The sequence below is a fragment of the Equus przewalskii genome, chromosome 4 (assembly GCF_037783145.1).
Source record: "Equus przewalskii isolate Varuska chromosome 4, EquPr2, whole genome shotgun sequence".
NCBI classification, from domain to species: Eukaryota; Metazoa; Chordata; class Mammalia; order Perissodactyla; family Equidae; genus Equus; species Equus przewalskii.
In genome coordinates this window covers 47,526,628-47,544,527 of record NC_091834.1, presented here as the reverse complement: position 1 = coordinate 47,544,527, position 17,900 = coordinate 47,526,628, and the positions used below count along the sequence as shown (strand labels likewise).

The following is a 17,900-nucleotide window of genomic DNA, read 5'->3' as shown; positions in this document are numbered from 1 at the left end:
TAAAACATTTTGTATTATGTCCTGGTTGTTGGTTCAAATAGGAGGTTTAAAGTATCTAGAGAAAATGCAAAAGAAAATGAAGAAAATTGAGAATAATCTGATATTAAGGTTATAGCAAAGAAAAGAAAAGTTCCCAGAACTCAGAGTAAATCTGGCAGCACAGATGAGGATGAGGATTCCCAGTCTGAAGATTTACTATGCACCAGGTACTAACCGCAGCATAAGGATAAGGAAGACATTATTGTTATCCCCACTTACCAGTAGCAATAATGTCACCACAAATAGTGAATGGTAGTTAAGCAACACTTGTCAATCTAAAAATATGGATATTTAGTTGATGAATTGATTCATTAGTTTGGAGATTCCACATATTTTGTGAAGGAACTATTTGAACAATAGTGCATGAAATCATCATTTCTTTCAACAATATTTTTTTTGGCGGGGGGCAAAGATTAGCCCGAGCTAATTGCTGCCAATCCTCCTCTTTTTGCTGAAGAAGCCTGGCTCTGAGCTAACATCCGTGCCCATCTTCCTCTATTTTATACGTGGGACGCCTACCACAGCATGGCGTGCGAAGCACTGCCAGGTCCCCACCCGGGATCCGAACCCGGCCGCCGAAGCGGAACCTGTGAACTTAACCGCTGAGACACCAAGCCGGCCCCTCAACAATATTTTTTTTAGAAAAATCTAGTCTATCTGGGGAAATACAATGAATGCATTTTCTTAAACATCCCCTCACCAAGCCCAAGAAATGAATCAAAATAACCTTTAAAAAGAAAGAAAAAATTGTAGAGAATAAATAAGGAAACTTTAAGCCAAAGGAGCAGAAAAAAATATGGTAACTTCAACCATATAGGTTAGAAAGTGTCATCAAGGGGCAGAAAGTCTCCCGAATCATTTCACTGTTATTTTTCAACCTCTCTAAAATGACTCGGGTGAGTGTGTGCTGGAGATGGTAGAGCATCATGAGATGTGAAGGGAGGAGCAGGCGCAGTGGAGTAGGGACATGAGGCTGACAATATCTCTCCAGGGAAATAACCTTTCTCCACCATTACTAGTGATGGCTCCACATAGAGCTGAACTACATGGGTTCTCTATTTTATCATTCGCTGGACGAGGAAGAAGGCTGAAAAGATAATTATTAACTGGAACTAAATGTGTCTAAGCTTAATTAGCCACTCAAAAGAATGGAGAGAAAAATGAAGGAAGGCTGGGGGAAAAAAGACAAGAACGACTGAGGTACCGTTAACTCCTGGGAAACCCACCTGGAAAGGAACTTTAATTCCAAATTTCTCTTTTCCATATCCCCTTATGTCTGGTACAGAGGAGGTTGGCATCTGAGTAGAGGGCGTAACGCTCTGAAAGGCACACTAATTGCCAGAAATTGTTTTCTCTCAAACTAAAGAGAATGACCAGCAGTCACACAGTGGCCTCCTCCTTAATTGAAGTAATAGTCCACTTGGACTGAAGTATTAATCCAAAACCCAAGCGTAGTCCCCCCTGAAAAGTCATTAAAATTATCTTCTTGCTTCCTTCCTTAACGTCCTTGCCCCTCTCACTCTATAGCACTTGAACGGACAACCATAACCCTAGTTAATTTGACCTTTCCAACTACTTTACATACACCAACCAGACATCTGCCTCCCCCAAGCATATGAACCCATATACTATGCCTCTCCACTTAGGTGAACTGGCCATGCCCTCGTACTAAACCAGGTGTTCTGCTGTGAACAAAATTACTTTCTTTTCTCTCTTCTGACAAAATCAACTTGAGTCCACTTCCTGCAGTCCAACCGCTGCTCAAATTCTTTGATTCCATTGCAGCAAATCTTTTGGGATGAGTTGCCTATATTTGCTGCCTCCCATTCCTTCCATCTTATTTGCTCTTAGCTCACTCTGATCGGGATTTTTGCCCTAATCCCTAAACTGAAACAGTTCTTGACAGGGACGTGAATGACTTTCTTCTTCCTAAAAATCCAGTGGTCAGTTTCTGCTTCTCATCTTCCTTGACATTATACGACGCTTCGCTCTCATGACACATTGCTTCCCCTGGTTTTCTTGCTATTTCACTAGAGACTCATTCTTAGTCTTCTTGCAGATTCTTCTTCTCTTTCTGCTGTCTGAACTTTGGAGTCCTCCAGGTCTCAGTCCTTGGTATCTTCTCTATGTTCACTCTCCATGTGATATCATCCAGTTCTCTAGCTTTAAACATCATTTATACAAATAACACTCAAATTTAGTTCTTTAGCCCAGACTCTCCCCTGAATTCCACATTCATATATAAGTGCTTTCTTAAAGGCTACGCTTGGATATTTAATAGATTTCTTTTTTTTTTAAAGATTTTTTTTTTCCTTTTTCTCCCCAAAGCCCCCCGGTACATAGTTGTGTATTCTCTGTTGTGGGTTCTTCCAGTTGTGGCATGTGGGACGCTGCCTCAGCGTGGTCTGAGGAGCAGTGCCATGTCCACGCCCAGGATTCGAACCAACGAAACACTGGGCCGCCTGCAGCAGAGCGCGCGAACTTAACCACTTGGCCACGGGGCCAGCCCCTAATAGATTTCTTAAATATAAAATACCTAACACTAAAATTGAGAATTCTCAATCCCAAACCTGCTCCATCTGCGTGTTTCTCCTTTCTTTGTGGCAACTTCGTCCCTCCAATTGCTCAAACATAAAACCTCAGAATCATCTTTGATTCTTCACTTTTACAACCCATATTCAATCCATCAGGAAATCCTTTTGGCTCCACTTTGTAAATAATCCATTTTTCCTGCTCCACCACTAACACCATCATGCAAAGTCATCAAATCTCTAGATGGATTTAATTTAATAATTTCTTAATTATTTCCTTGCTTTTACCCTTGTCTTCTACAGTCTGTTTTCAATACAATAGCCAGAGTGCTCTTTTTAAAAAATATTTTGAAATAATGATGGATTCACAGGAAATTACAAAAAATACATACAGGAAGGCCCCATGTACCAATTACAGATGGTTACATCTTGCATAACTACAGTTTATAAAATACTATCAGAAACAGAAAATAGACCTTGGCATAATTCACAGAGTTTATTCAGATTTCTTTAGTTTTACAGGAACAGAGTGATTTTTTGGAAATATAAATCAGATTCAAAATTTTGCCGAGGGGCCGGCCCCGTGACCAAGTGGTTAAATTCCTGTGCTCCACTTTGGTTGCCCAGGGTTTCACCAGTTCAGATCCTGGGCTCAGACATGACACCGCTCATCAAACCATGCTGAGGCAGAATCCCACATGTCACAACCAGAGCCACTCACAACTAGAATACCCAACTATGTACTGGCGGCTTGGGGAAAGAAGAAGACGAAAAAAAAAAAGAAGATTGACAACAGATGTTAGCTCAGGTACCAATCTGTAAAAAAAAAATTTTTTGCCCAAATGGAACCTTTTCATGGAATTCTACTCTAACCTTGCTATTTATAATGGCAAACTGTGTCCTGCAAATGGATAATCTTCCTTACATTGCACTGTTTCTTTTTCTGTAGCAGTTGAAATCTTCTGATATACTATATTAATTTATTCTGTTTTGTATCTTCTTGCATTAGACTACAAAATACATGAGCAAGAATATTTTCTGTTTTGTGCAATGGTATATTCCAGGTACTTAGAACAATACTTGCTCTAAACTCAGTACATGCTTCTCAAATATTTGAAGGATTGTTAGAGCAGTCACAACTGAGGCCTTTGGTTTCTGCTCCTTATCTCTGTATTTGTCTTGGAAGACATGTTCATTCTCACTAAAGTGTATAAAATTCTATGCTGATTAATTCATTAATTGCTGCTCATGAGAGTTGAATGTTAGCGTCTCTTCCCATCTCCACATTCCTGATGTCATGCTAGGGGCTTGAAATGGCCATGGTGGGAAAGTTTACAACAGGTAAATTGGCAAACACCACGAGTCAGCGCTCTGCATCCTCAACAGCTGGTAAACATTTACCAGCACACCACTTTACTGCACCAGTCAATTTAGTCACCAATTATAGTTCCTAATTAAAATTATGCTTTCAATATAAATTTTTAGTTAGAGTGTGGGCGAGTGGTTCAAATGCAAGTGTATAGTATCCTAATGAATTTTCTACACAATAAAATCTATATAAAATATAAATTATTTCCTGAGCTCCCAGGACAGTGTCTGACGGGCATAGATTTGCTAACCAAATTATCAGATATTCTGTGTATTCAAAGATCATTCTTACAAATATTTTGTGCAAGGCATTAGACTGGATGTACACATCAAAAACTTAAGTACAGATAGATGCAGAAGGAAAAAAATCACAAATACAGGAAAGAGTTTTAGGAACTGGTTGTTTAAGAGGAGTGTCAGAAAATAATGATTCTCAAAAGGATAAAGGAAACTTTCTTCATAGTCTCAAATCAACATTATTCTGGAATTAAATAGTAGTCTTTCCAAATAAATAGAAACAGTTACTGCAGAGTGTATAGCAGTTTTCTCAAAGATATTATGACCATCATCTTTTTAAATTAACAGTGAGCACAAGATCTTAGCAGCAACATGTAGAGAGGACACTTGCACTCGGAACAGCATCAAAGCCTTTTTACAGCTCTTCCTAGTGTAGCTGTATCATTAGAATATTCTTCTTAGGATGTTTTTTAAACATCTGGGTGTCCAGGTGTATAGATTTCAATTATATAAATTGCTACAACGTGCCTCTTATTATTTTTAACAATAGTTCCATATTTCTTTTTCAATCTCTTTATACTTTTATTATAATCCTCACAGAAGTAGATATGAACTTCTGTCTCTTGGTGACTAGTTCTCCAAATATCTTTTTTTATAGTGCTGTAGGTGTTTCTTTTCTGCTGCTGACTACAATTTAAGTAGAACATCTTTTCTATCATCTGGGGAATTGCATTAATAGAAAAATCAATTTCTGGATCTTCTGGTTTTGAAAAGTACCATGTTTTGCTATTGTGACCTGAGATGAGGATAAATAAATTTTTAAATAAAGTGTTCTAAAATTTTCTTCCCTAAGAACCCCTTGAGTGAGAACCAAACAATATATATGTATATATTTATATAGGAAAACTTAGCAGGAAAAAATTTGCTGATTAACTCTCAATTGTTTTTATATATCTCTTTAAGAATCAGAGCATTGGTTAATTCAAACTTAGCTACATATAAAAACCGGTGAGGAGTTTTTAAAAAATTCCTGTGCCTGGGATCCACCCCAGGCCGATGCAATCTTCATCACTGTTTTTTGAGCCCAGGCGTCAGTGTATTTAAAAGCTACCCAGATGATCCTGAGATGGATCCAGGTTTGAGTACCACTGGGTTACACACAAACATTTGGGTTAGAGAAAGATAAAACTCTTTTGCTAATTTTAAGTACTACGTACTAAGGGAAACTTTATCAATTTTGTACCAAATACTAATATGTTGTATCGACATTAATGCTCGCTCAGTATTTAAATTAGGAAATTCTTCTCTTTAAACAGTTGAAACTAACTTATCTGCTACAGGGTTAAAATAGCCACTGCAAAGATTCTTTTTGCTGGGCCCAAGAAAAGATTTCTAGGCCACAAATATCCTTTGTGATAAGGTGAAAAAGCTTGGGAAGCCTAGATTTGAAGAAAACTTTTGAAAACACTGAGCTGAGAGAACCAAAAGATGACTTTTCCATGGTTCCATGTAATGTTATAATTACCTACAGTCAGTTCTTTAAAAACTTATTTATAAAAATGACAAATTCATTTTATAAGTTAGATAGTCTTGGTGTTAACAGTTGAATATGATAATCTCATAGCAGCTATGACTACAGTTTGGATGGTAAAGCTATTGGCCTTGACTTTTAAAATATATTCACTTTGGAATAAATAAAAAGTGGTTTTCTCATGAGGCATTATAAGAATTCTCTTTTACTTCTGTTTAATAATCCTCTGTCTTTTCCATGTACTTTCCCCTAATAATACAGCATAAACAATTTTAAAGTTTATTCTTTAAGACGCATTCCTATAATAACTATATAAAATACATATATTGTGCAAAATTTATGCGTATTTTAAAGTTTTCAAAATGAAAAACAAAGATATATACGTATTCTAATTCTATTATCAAACAGAAAGTTAATCCTGAGCAAAAAATAAAATAAAATGCAATTAAACACTTTAATTTAAAAAATATCCATATGATTCTTCTTTCTTTTGTTTTTTGTTGCATTTCTTGTGTATTTATAAGGTATATTCTTCATCTGTTAATTTAAGTGGGTAAAGGAAGTTGAATATTTCCATGCCCTAGAAAAATAGGTAATAAAATTACCTGAACTATATTAACAAAAGTCATGAACTCTGAAATAGATGCCTCAGCTGTACTGGAAATTTCTGTTGCTTCTTTTTCCAAGATAAAGATTTGAGTCATATACAAGAGTTTGGATAACTACTTCAAACCCCATTTAACTGTGTAATTTTAAATGTGATGATTTCTTTAACCTTGATTTCTTCATGTGTTAAGTGGGAAGAGAGTTTGATAAAGTCATACTGTAATTATGAGTTTTAAATGAGATAATAAGATAAAACACTTTGCAAACTCTAAAAGACTCCACACATGCAAATTTTAATTAATAGTGTTAATAGTACTCAATGCATAAATTAGGTGCGAATTCTAAGAGAATTGTTAAGGGGAGTTTCAGGAAGGGGAAATTGCTATCTACTATGATTGAAGGAGGTCTTGAGAGGTTTTGTGAACAAGGTGGCAGGTAACTGTAACATACATTGTTTGAACTTCATTTGATGGGAATTTCATTGAAGGGAATCCTGGGCAAAAAGAACATCGTGAGCAAAGAAAGCGCTCTGAAATCAGGAGATATGTTGAGAATTGGATGACTGGATATTAAATTGTAAATATGGAAGGCATAGAAAATAATTATTGGTAGGTGCGTTTGCACCATATTTTGACACACATGATGCCAAGAGGAGTTTGCGCTTCAATCTAAAGACAATGGGAAACTATTGAATGATGATAATATGTTTGAAGTCATATTTAGCACGGAACAAAGGAGCAGGAATTTCTTGGGCACCAGAGAATTTGCTAGTCATAGTCTTGCAAGGTCTGTATCATTATTCTAGTTTTAAGTATTAGAAAATTGAGTCATGGAGAGGTTAAAAATATGCCCAGGGACATTCAGCCAAGAATTCTGGACACAGGACACAAATCCAAAATCCAATCTATCTGGCTTTAAATCTTTCCATTACTCTGCTAGGCCTATGCTATTAGTCTGACAAGTGTGTGTTGAGATTTTTGCAATAAAGAGGCAAAGATGCCATGAAATCACAAAGGAAGCTCATTCAAGATGTAACAGACACCCAAAGAGATATGAAGTAAACTAAAAGTGTTTCCTTTTTTTTGATGAGGAAGATTGGCCCTCAGCTAACCTCTGTGCCAAGCTTCCTCTATTTTGTATGTAGGTTGCTGCCACAGCATGGCTGATGAGTGGTGTAGGTCTGTACCTGAGATTCAAACCTGTGAACCTGGGCCACCAAAGTGGAGCATGCCGAACTTAACCACTACGCCACAGGGCTGGCCGCAAAAGTGTTTCAATTTTCATGTAGCATTTTTTAAGACTCATTAACTTGACTCTTCTATTTTCTAAACATTGCCAAGTGTACTTACTGATTTATTTTTATTCCAGAATTATGTGAAAGGAATTAAATTTTCCTTGAAATTTATGTTAAAATTCAGAACATTCCTAACTGCACATTCCTAAAATGTTACTAGTTTAACTCTCATGGCATTGTATATTACCTGACTCAGCCAAACATGAGAGGGTTCACAGGGAGTGGGCACTTTAGGGGCCTTCTGGAAAAGCTCATGCACTAGAGCAGATGCTAGAAAGACAAGCCATAAGAGAAAATCTACTCTATCAGGCCCCATATACATTTCCTCTGTCCCAGCATTTAACAAAAGTGTTTGCTGAACAAAATTATTCTCATTTTTAGGCTTAGTACCCCCTTCGTTCTTAGATGATTCTGATGGTGATGAAAAAGACAAAATAAAATGACCTCATTCTCTGCTGTAGTTATTAATATTAAATTACTTCTTGGTAAGATGAATATGCCAGTCAAAGCACAGCAATTGGTATCCAGCATTCTTCTCCAAGTTTCTTACCCTATTAGCTAAGCCAAGTAACAGTGCCTTAGGAATTAGCTCTCTATTTCAGAGTTGCCTAAATCATAACCCTCCTTTGCTTTCTAGGAGACCTGATATTTTGTGTTGAGCATCTGTCCTGATCTCTTATCCCAAGGATTAAACTAGCTGTTTGAACCTGGCTGCCCAGCACTCCAGCAATTGCCAACCCTCTCGGACTCCAAACCTTTGTCCCATTACAGATATATATTAAGTGTGAATTGATATCCCAGCTCACAGCTGCCTGCCTGTCTGGCTGCCAGCCTGCATTTCTCAACGTTGTTCAGCTCAGAATCAGTCACTGTGCTCATGTACTTGAAGCTCCAATATTAGCTGAAATATGTCTTTCATTCACCTCTTATCTGTTCATCCAGGCGTCACGTCCTTGGTGTCTGTCTTGTACTAGGGGGTAGGTCAGATCCGGTCATGCATCCCTTCTCCTCCCCACTGCCCCAGTGTTGTTTTGGATGGACAGATTCAGAGTTGACGTAATCAAAAAGATAGGAAGGTTTATGGTGATAGGTAATAGGAACAAATTCAGAAAAGCAGCTGAGTTAGAAAATAAGTAAATGTGTGTTCTGCTATGAAGGAAGGGAGTATACAGCAATGGGGCTTTCACAGTCTAGTGCAATTTGGGACTCCAAGCAGATATGTAGACAGTTCACATAAGGGAATTCTATTTAAAGGTTATGGGGCCTGGTAGGATATCTGGAAGCCTCTGCTGTTCCATACCAAAATCTCCATCCAAGAAGATTGGCTGGGAAAGTCAAGGCCTCAATCTTAGAGAGACTGGGCCCAAGAAAGGTTATTGGGACAGGAATATAAGAACAAGATAATACTCGATTTTCTAAACTAGATTGTGGAGTGAGTATTGGATCCTGGGTAAAATTCAGATGTCAAGATATTAAAGATGGAACTTGAGAATTGGAAAAGGAGTAAGTTCAGTTGGTGGTGATTCACCTGAATATGAACTGGAGCTTCTTAAAGTGTCCCAGACCAAGATCATCAATGAGCCTCAGTTCATGGAAATGGCAGTCACAGATAGAGAGATTTTGGCTCTTAATTTATTACTTTATTCCTAGAGGTCTTCTCACTAAGAATATTCCAATAGAAACTATGACCAGTAAACCATTGAAAAATAACGTGAATAATTTTAAAGGCTATTGTTTTCTCTGGGACATTTATAAATGATTACTGAATGTGTTTCTCACTCCTGTGGAAGCCTGAAATGAAATGTCCACCTTCAGGCAGTCTCTAAAGTTCTGTGGAAGGCCTATGTATGAGAAACCAAAGTGTTCTTCCCTCCCCCTTCCATTTTGTCATGGGGCTAAGGTGATTAAAATAAACCTAGATTTTTGGGATATGTTATTCCAGAATTTATGCATCTATATACGTGTCTGTCTCTGTAGGTATGTACAGAAGGGTCTGCATCTATAAACAAGAGGAAGTAAAAGCTGTTCTGCTAACTTAGAACAGTGGCTTATCTTTCACACAGAAGGATTTGGGAGGGAGGAATCAGCTTCATGCCTCTTTTTAATATGCGACCTGGTGTCTGAAGTAGTGTAAGTTTCTGCCAAATTGCATATTGAAGCAATTACTGTAATTTGTTTTAATTTAGAAATAGCTCTGATCAACTCAATCCCAATATTTATTACAATTCTGTTGTTTCAGCTTTTTTGGTAATAAATTTGAATGCTCTGCCTTTCTTTCCTAGGGCAACCTGTAGTCGAGCAAGGAACATGGCATTACAAATAAACTGATCAGTATGGAAAGTGCTAGCAAAATATACACTGAAAAAGAAATACATAGGAAGCTGTACAGGCTTCAAGTATGCTATAGTGTGAACACACACACACACTCACACTCACATGCATACATACATGCACACACCCACAAGAGAGAATATTGACAACAAAAAGACAAACAATTCAACTGAAAAATGACCAAAAGACTTAAATAAACATTTCTCCAGAGAAGATATACAGATGGCCAATAAGCACATGAAAAGGTGTTCAGCATCATTAGTCATTAGCAAATGACTAATCAAATGTAAATCAAAACCTTTTCATATCCACTAGGATGGCTATAATAAAAAAAACTAGAATATAACAAGTGTTGGCAAAGGTGTGGAGAAAGTGAAACCCCCGTATATTGAAGGCAGGAATGCAAAATAGTACCAGCCCTGTGAAAATCTGTTTGGCAATTCCTCAAAATGTTAAACATAGAGTTACTATATGACCAGCAATTCTCCTCTTATGTATGTACCCAAGAGAATTAACACATATTTGCACAAAAACATGTATACTTGAATGTTCATAGCAACATTATTCATAAAAGCCAAAACACGGAAACAACTCAAATGTACATCAGCTGATGAATGGATACACAGAATGTAGTATATCCATAAAATGGAATGCTTTTTAGCTATAAAAAGAAATGAAGTGCTGACACGTGCTACTGCATCGGTGAAACTTGAAGACACTGTGCTAAGTGAAAGAAGCCAAACACAAAGAAAACATATTATATGATTCCATTTCTATGAAATGTTCAGAATGTGGGGTTTCCTTTCAGAGTGATGGAAATGTTCTGGAATTAGATAGTGGTGATGGTTGCACAGCATTGTGAATATAGTAAAAACCACTGAATTGTATACTTTAAAATGGTTAAAGTGAATTTACATTATGTGAATTTTACTGCAATAAAAAAAAGTCATATACCTATAAAACCCCAAAGAATATACAATATAAAGAAATGAAGTTGTACATTCTGAAGGAAACTATAATTCACAAAATGTAGATATAATGCAGTCGATGGGCATCTAAGAGTGGATTTTCAAACAAGGTGTTTCAAAAGCTCATTAGTAAATTAGTGTTGGTAAATACTTTATGGTGGTTCAAATATCACCAAGCTTTGGAGAAAGGCAGGAAGAGTTATATTCAAATGCTAAGAAACAATATCCATGCCCTGTTCCATGGTGGAGAACTAAGAACCTTCTGCTTATCCCACATCTTTATCTAAAGCTTGTTTTATCACTGTTAATCAAATTTGATTGAATATTTGGATGGCACCAATATTTACTAGCTATAGTTTTACTCTAACTTAAATATGCTGTAGTTATGAGATTGTTTGGTCAAAAAATTATATTCTGATAACTATGAGAGCTTTATTTCAGTATATTAAATACATATATTTGTATATAATTTTTAAAATTCTAATAATATTTGTCTTTCATAAGTTATTATTATTATTATTAATACTCAGGATTCTCTTGTTTCAATCTTAATATGATGAAAGTCCCAAAAATTATAAAAAATTTGAGAAAAGTAATTTGAAATACATTTGGTAACGTATCTAAACTTTGTTTCTTAATTGAATTAAAATATTTTTTAGTATTGAGCTGTATGTATATTTAGAAAATTCTTTCTAAAAATATCTGAAAAATACTAAAATCTTACAGCTTGCGTCTGAGTGCATTCACCACTGAGGCTTAGCCACACATTTTATTTTTCTTGTTTATCCAGCAGGGTTAGTATTAGCTAATACAGTGATATACAAAAAATGCACTGTGTAAACTGTAAAATTCAACAACGAATGCCCAAGTTTTCTTTTTAAATTAAGTTACTTCTTTCATTTAGATGTTGTGTTATCAAAATAGAGGGAAAAAAAACCCCTACTACCTATTCATTTATTTACTCAATTCATATAATACACAGGCATGGCCCCATCCTTGGGCAATAGCCTTGGGCAAAACGTACTTTTTTCTGTTTCTTTCTTTTTTCGTGGTTGCCTTTTCCAATTAAATAGACTTTCAAAAGTGGTAAAGAAAATTTTACATGTTCACTTTAAAATTTAATATCTGTTGGTGATTATTTCTATTTTAAGAAGTCTTTTGTTTCTCAACTGGGTTGCAGAACCACACTAGGCATATATAAACAATTTGTGCGTTTTCTATTTCTTATAGATTCTACAAAGAAATTAAAGGATGTTCTTGAAGAATTCCATGGTAATGGTGTGCTTGCAAAGTATAATCCTGAAGGGGTAAAACCTTTTTTCTTTATTTTTCATAGTTTTATATATATGCTTGGAGGAGAGTTTTCTTAGTGAAGAACTCTTAGAAATATACATATTCTGTATACTATAGCATAAACAAAAAGAAATTCATTATTATATGCTATTCTGGAAGGTACATTAAATGTTGTACTACCTTTTTCATCCAAAAATATTTTGCTAATGAAAATAACGTCTACATCATGTGCTTAAAAGGGTATAGATGATATACAATACATTGTTAAGTTATTTTCCTAGATGTCAGCAAACAGAATTAGATAGAAGGGCAGAGCAAATGTGCCTGACTCTCACTCTATGTCATGCAAATTTCACCCCCAAATGAACATTGCTGTGAGGCAGGGGGTTTACTTCTTTCAGAAAATTATTCCCTTGACTGAAGAAAGGGTCTGTGAAGGCTCTAACTGATCTGTTGCTTTAAAGAGCCAGCTTTGACAAAATGAGAGGAATTTCTTCCCCCATCTTGTGTTAACCTATACCCAGTAAGCTTACAAGCCACTGAAATTCTTTCCCTATAAAAACTTTATGTCCTGTTGATTGATTTTGAATACCATGCTTGAGTGAACCCTAATTATTTGCTAAATAATGTTCTGTTTAATGTTAGCCAAGAGATGTTTCATTTTAAACGTTTGACGTTGCTGTGAGGTCTCTTGAGCCTCACCAAGTGGTAGTTGGGTTGTATGGAAATTGAAACAAACTGCCCTTTGCAAAAGACCCTTTTGCCCGGATGTATTATCTAGCCCTCTAGATAGATTTGTTTGCGGATTAAAATGTGATTTGTTTCTTGTCATCATTGTCATTGTGGCTTTGAATGCTTACCAGACCATGGTTACTGATTACCATTCAACATTATATTTCTCTTGGATTTATAGAACTTGCATTTTAGTCAAAACCCGATCTCTAAATTCCAAGGTCAAAACTTTCATATTCTTTTTAAATTTCCTTTCAGTATTTCTAGCAGTTAACAATTTTTCATGCCGTATTTTCTTGTTCTGTCTATATTGTACCTTTTAAAACTCTTTAATGTAAGATTTATCTTCTTTTTAAAAAATGAAGTTAATGTTTAGTGCCCGCATATCATGGGGAAAATAAGGCAATTTAAAATCATTCCCATTTCCCTGTATCAGGGAAAAAAGCAGACTTCTGACCTACATTTCCCTCACATTTTATTTTCCTAGATGCTATAGAGTGAGAGAAAAATGTTGGCAGATAAATTTGTAGAACTGAAAATCTCAGAGACCAAGAGAGCAGAGTGGGAAAAGCAAAGATGACAACCTTACTGAATTGCTTTAAGACCTAAAAATGTCATTAATATTTACATTCCCAACCATACTTGTAAACATGCGTGTTATCTAATCTATAGACAGAGATAAAACATGTTTTCTTCCTAAAGATAGCTGCTGGCTATGAATTCAGTTGGAATGTGATGTTGTTTGCAAAGTAGCCTTTTTGCTTCAGTGATTTCTTATTAAAGGACTCTCAAGACAGTATCACTGATATTATATTTCATGAGGATTATCAGTCACTGCATGCTGGATTTATTGAGGTAATTACTAGATTCATTATTAGACACACATGCGATGTCAGCCTTTTGAATAATGTAATACCTCTCCACAAATACACAGATCTGCTCTTGAAATACATTATTAAAATAACGAACAGTTGGAAAACAAAAAAGTCAGATCTCATTATGACACAAAAGTAATTCTAATGTAAAAGTGAAACCACTCTCTAATCTTAACATTGATAGGTTTTTTCCCTTTAGGAGAAAAATTTAAACGTGTATGACTCTTTTAAAAACACAAGTTTGTGTTTTACAAAAGCCAATAGGAAATAATTAGGAATATTCAATGTTGAGAAAGGAATCTTTAAGGCCTTGAAGTTCTCTTCAGTACATGACTTCATCTGGTTTATAAAAGGTTTATAAAAGTCTGTAAAAGAAACTTTATAAAGTTTATAAAAGAAAATTCATACTGTCAATTGACATGTGAAATTGTCACTCTTTATTGACTGGTCAAGTTGAGCTCAAAATTATTTGGCATAAATGACTACTTAATTGAAGCTCAATTATACGAGAAAAATTGGAGAGTGATTCATCTAGTCTACCTTTAGAATAAATAACTGATCTTTTGTTTTCTAAAATGAACATGGCCTGTATCATCCATATAAAATGTACTCGCAAAGAAAGAACACCTAAATATCTCTTAAATCGCTTCTCCCCTTACAGAGTAAAGCCGCTTAAATGGTAGATGCATTATTTTTTTTATTATTCACTTGAATTGCTGAATTTTAAAAGCGCTGTGTATAGAAAACTTAATCCAGTGAAAACGTGACCTCTTTGAGTCTATCTTAGAGAACATATATTAAGTGCAATAGATGGATGAATCATTTGTTTTTAATTCCTATTTTTTAAAGATAATTTGATAATCATTCTTTGAATCAATAAATAACAGAATTATAAAATATAAATCTAAACGATGGCCTTAGAGATTCTCTAAAAATAAAAACTTTAAAAAGGTCTTGACATTCCCAAACGGATTATAAAGTTCTTAAATAAAGGAACTTATTTTAAGGAAGGTAAAATGACTTTCCCAGGATTAACCAGATAGGGTTGTGACAATAACTATAATTAAAATTTAGTTGTCTGGAATCCCAGTTTAAGACTGATGCTCTTTCCTCTTCAATTCATTGACTAGGCCATAGAAAGATAGGGAAGGCCTTGGGAGATGAGAAGAATAAGGGGAAGGGAAAGGTATTTCATGTACTTTGAACGACATTGCTTATGGAATAAGTATGGCATATTCCAGTGCATATAATTATTACTGACTCATGCCTGACAAGGTAAGAGATTCCTATTAGTCTCCACCTGATCTTATGTAAATAATATAATGTTAAGAGTATGATTATAGCTAGTTTGTAGTAGCAATCCAGTCTTAACGAGAGGGTTCACAGTAAAACACAGGTCATCTCAGATATAACTGATTCATGAGTGTTGGAATTTGATAATAAGAGAAAGAACCAGTATTGCATTGCATGCATATATATATTTATTTTATATATATTTAATGTAATATATAATCAATATATTTATATAATACAATATATTAATAATATATATTAAAAATATATATTTAATATTTAAAATATATATTTTTCCCCCTTGGATTTCAAATTCAATTCCAAATTGTTCCATTGACATCTAAAGAGAAGGGAAGAAATTAAGTAGTGGCATATGTATGGACAGATATTTAAAGGCATGGAGAGAGGCTAGGCATGTTATTTTAATAGAAGGAAACATTAGGAGTGGGGAATAAGTATTCATAATCTAATATAGCTTTATAAATACTGTTATATTTTCATAATCTCTGAGAAGTTTTAATCATACTGTATCTGTTATTCATTATATTTATCTCATGTCACGTAGAACTGTTTGCTTATTACTTTCAAAGATTGATCTAATCAATGATCCTCAAATTTTAACTTGCATCAGAATCACCTGGGGGTCTTAAAAGACAGATTGCTGCCTGCCCCCCTCTCCCTTTAGTTTTTATGTTTCTGGGGTGAGGCTCAAAAATTTGTATTTCTATCAGTTTCCTAGTTGATGCTGATGCTGCTGTTTTTGCAACCACATTTTGAGACCCATGGATCTAGAGTATGTTTTAAAATCAATTTGTAAACTTGACCTTTTAGTTAAATTATCGTCGATATGAGATAACGAGTATAAATTATGTTACATTAACACATGTATTCTTTCTTTCCTTGCATGCACAGAAACAAGACATTCTTAACCAAGTAAGACATTTTCTTTTCTATTAAAATCTGTCTTTTCTTTCTTTATTCTGATATGAGCTATGAATTTCTCATCCATATCACTGAGTTATACTTCTGTACCAATGAGATTTATATAATATGTAAGATTATCTGTAATACTTATACTTATAAAGTTATAATTGACTGATATTTGTTCAAATCAAAGTCTCAAACAGAGGAGCTGATACCTTAATGGAATAAAAAAGGGTACAGAGTGTGGGCTTCAATTTTGTAGACTCTTGAATTTGATTTTCTAATTTCACCAAAACATAATCAGGCTCTGATAAAATAATTTATTTAAGGGAAGTCTTAATTTAGTAATTTACAATGGCAGGTTTAAAAGTTGCATTCAAATGCAATTGATGTGGACCTATTTTTTTGTTTTGTAGGGCTGTTAGAGTCTGTGAGGGAAATATAACTGAAAAGCTGTTGACTTTTGCCCTCCTGGGAAAAAGGTTAACCCATCTGTTGTTTAAGCCACTCTCTGTCAGTAAAGTCCATTGTGGAAAGCAATTTGAGGTCCATAGTTCAGTTGGGTGCATAGAATGACAACACATTTTTGGGTCCTCTAAATGGATTTTTCTATTACAGTAGGAATATGTCTTACTAAAGAGCATGAGCTGTCTAAAACCATAGTACTGTCTCCCCTGGACGATATGGGTATGTACTGGCAGCTTCTTATTCACAAGTTTCCCTGTGGCTTCAGTAACAACCACCACTGTAATTTCATCCTCAATATGTCACAGTGAAATTGATTACATCAAAATGATCCGGACTGACTTAGATACAGATCCTACATATTACAGTCTCCTAGGGTAAAGCACGGCTGAAATGGCAACTCAGTGACTGCGATGACTTTGCTATTTCCCCGATCTCATCCCCGATCTTTATGGAAACCTACTAGCTCCCTCAAAGACAGGCTATATGAGCTCTGCTAGGAGGCAACTCTCCAAGGGAAATGGTTGCTTTCATGAAACAGGCCTTAGCTATTTGTTGAGCACCTTATTCAACAAACACACCTTTCTGGACAACCTGCATCCCCACCAGAGACTGTCTGAAAAGGCAAAGTTAGCCCTGCTTTTTCTTGGGGTCAGCAGAATGAGTTTCTTCCTTCCTTTTCCTTGCTCAATCTTTGTTCCATATGCAGTTGTTTAGTAGGCAAGCAATTTCAGTTGCAGAACAGAAAGAACGAGGAGAGCTGAGGGTATCCAAAGGGAAAAAAGAATGAGAGCATGCATATTTATGTGTTCTTTGTCTATCAGTGTTCTGTGAGGGTAAGATTTTCTCGTTACATTTCCTGTCCGTAGATGATCCTTGCCCCAAGACTGAGTTACATTTTTATCGCTCCCTGGGCTTCCCTCATCTTTGCACTGGGTCCTCTGTACAATAGTTTCTGTTAATGTGTATGACCTTTGCATTTCAGACAAGTGAGTTGCTTCAATCCCTTAATAAGAAACCTGGGAAATCAGAACCTACAATTTGTGGTGCTGCTGCCTAATGTAATATTTTAAATGTCTTTAACAAGGATATTGACACTGATATAATTATTAGCAATGGTATAAACACCCTTTTATTGTAATCTATAATTGTCCTTCCAGAACCAAATTCAACCAATCCTGTTAAAGCAAGCATCTGGAAAGCATAACAGAGAAAACATGGCCTTAGGAGTACAGCCGAACTGAGTTCAAATCCCACATCTGCCACATATTAGCAGGTCTTGGACAGGTTATTTCATCCCTCCTAGTCTCAGTTTGTTCACCTATAAAATGAAGAGAGTATTGGCCTTATTGAGTTGTTAAAAGAGTTAAATTCCAAAATAAATGTAAAATTGCTCTGTTTCTGACACAAAGG

At 35.4% G+C, this 17,900-nt stretch overlaps 1 protein-coding gene across 9 annotated transcripts in view; it reads left to right on the top strand.

Moving 5' to 3' along the window:
* DGKB (diacylglycerol kinase beta) overlaps positions 1-17,900 on the top strand; it is a 675,150-nt gene that overhangs the window by 137,023 nt on the left and 520,227 nt on the right. For 5 of the 9 annotated variants that reach the window (XM_070615806.1, XM_070615803.1, XM_070615802.1 and 2 more), the window contains 2 exons: positions 12,136-12,212; positions 16,011-16,031. In XM_070615806.1, coding sequence (XP_070471907.1) covers positions 12,136-12,212; positions 16,011-16,031 — 98 coding nt within the window. The remainder of the gene's footprint in view (positions 1-12,135; positions 12,213-16,010; positions 16,032-17,900) is intronic. The other 4 variants (XM_070615805.1, XM_070615810.1, XM_070615804.1 and 1 more) reach the window with 1 other exon arrangement.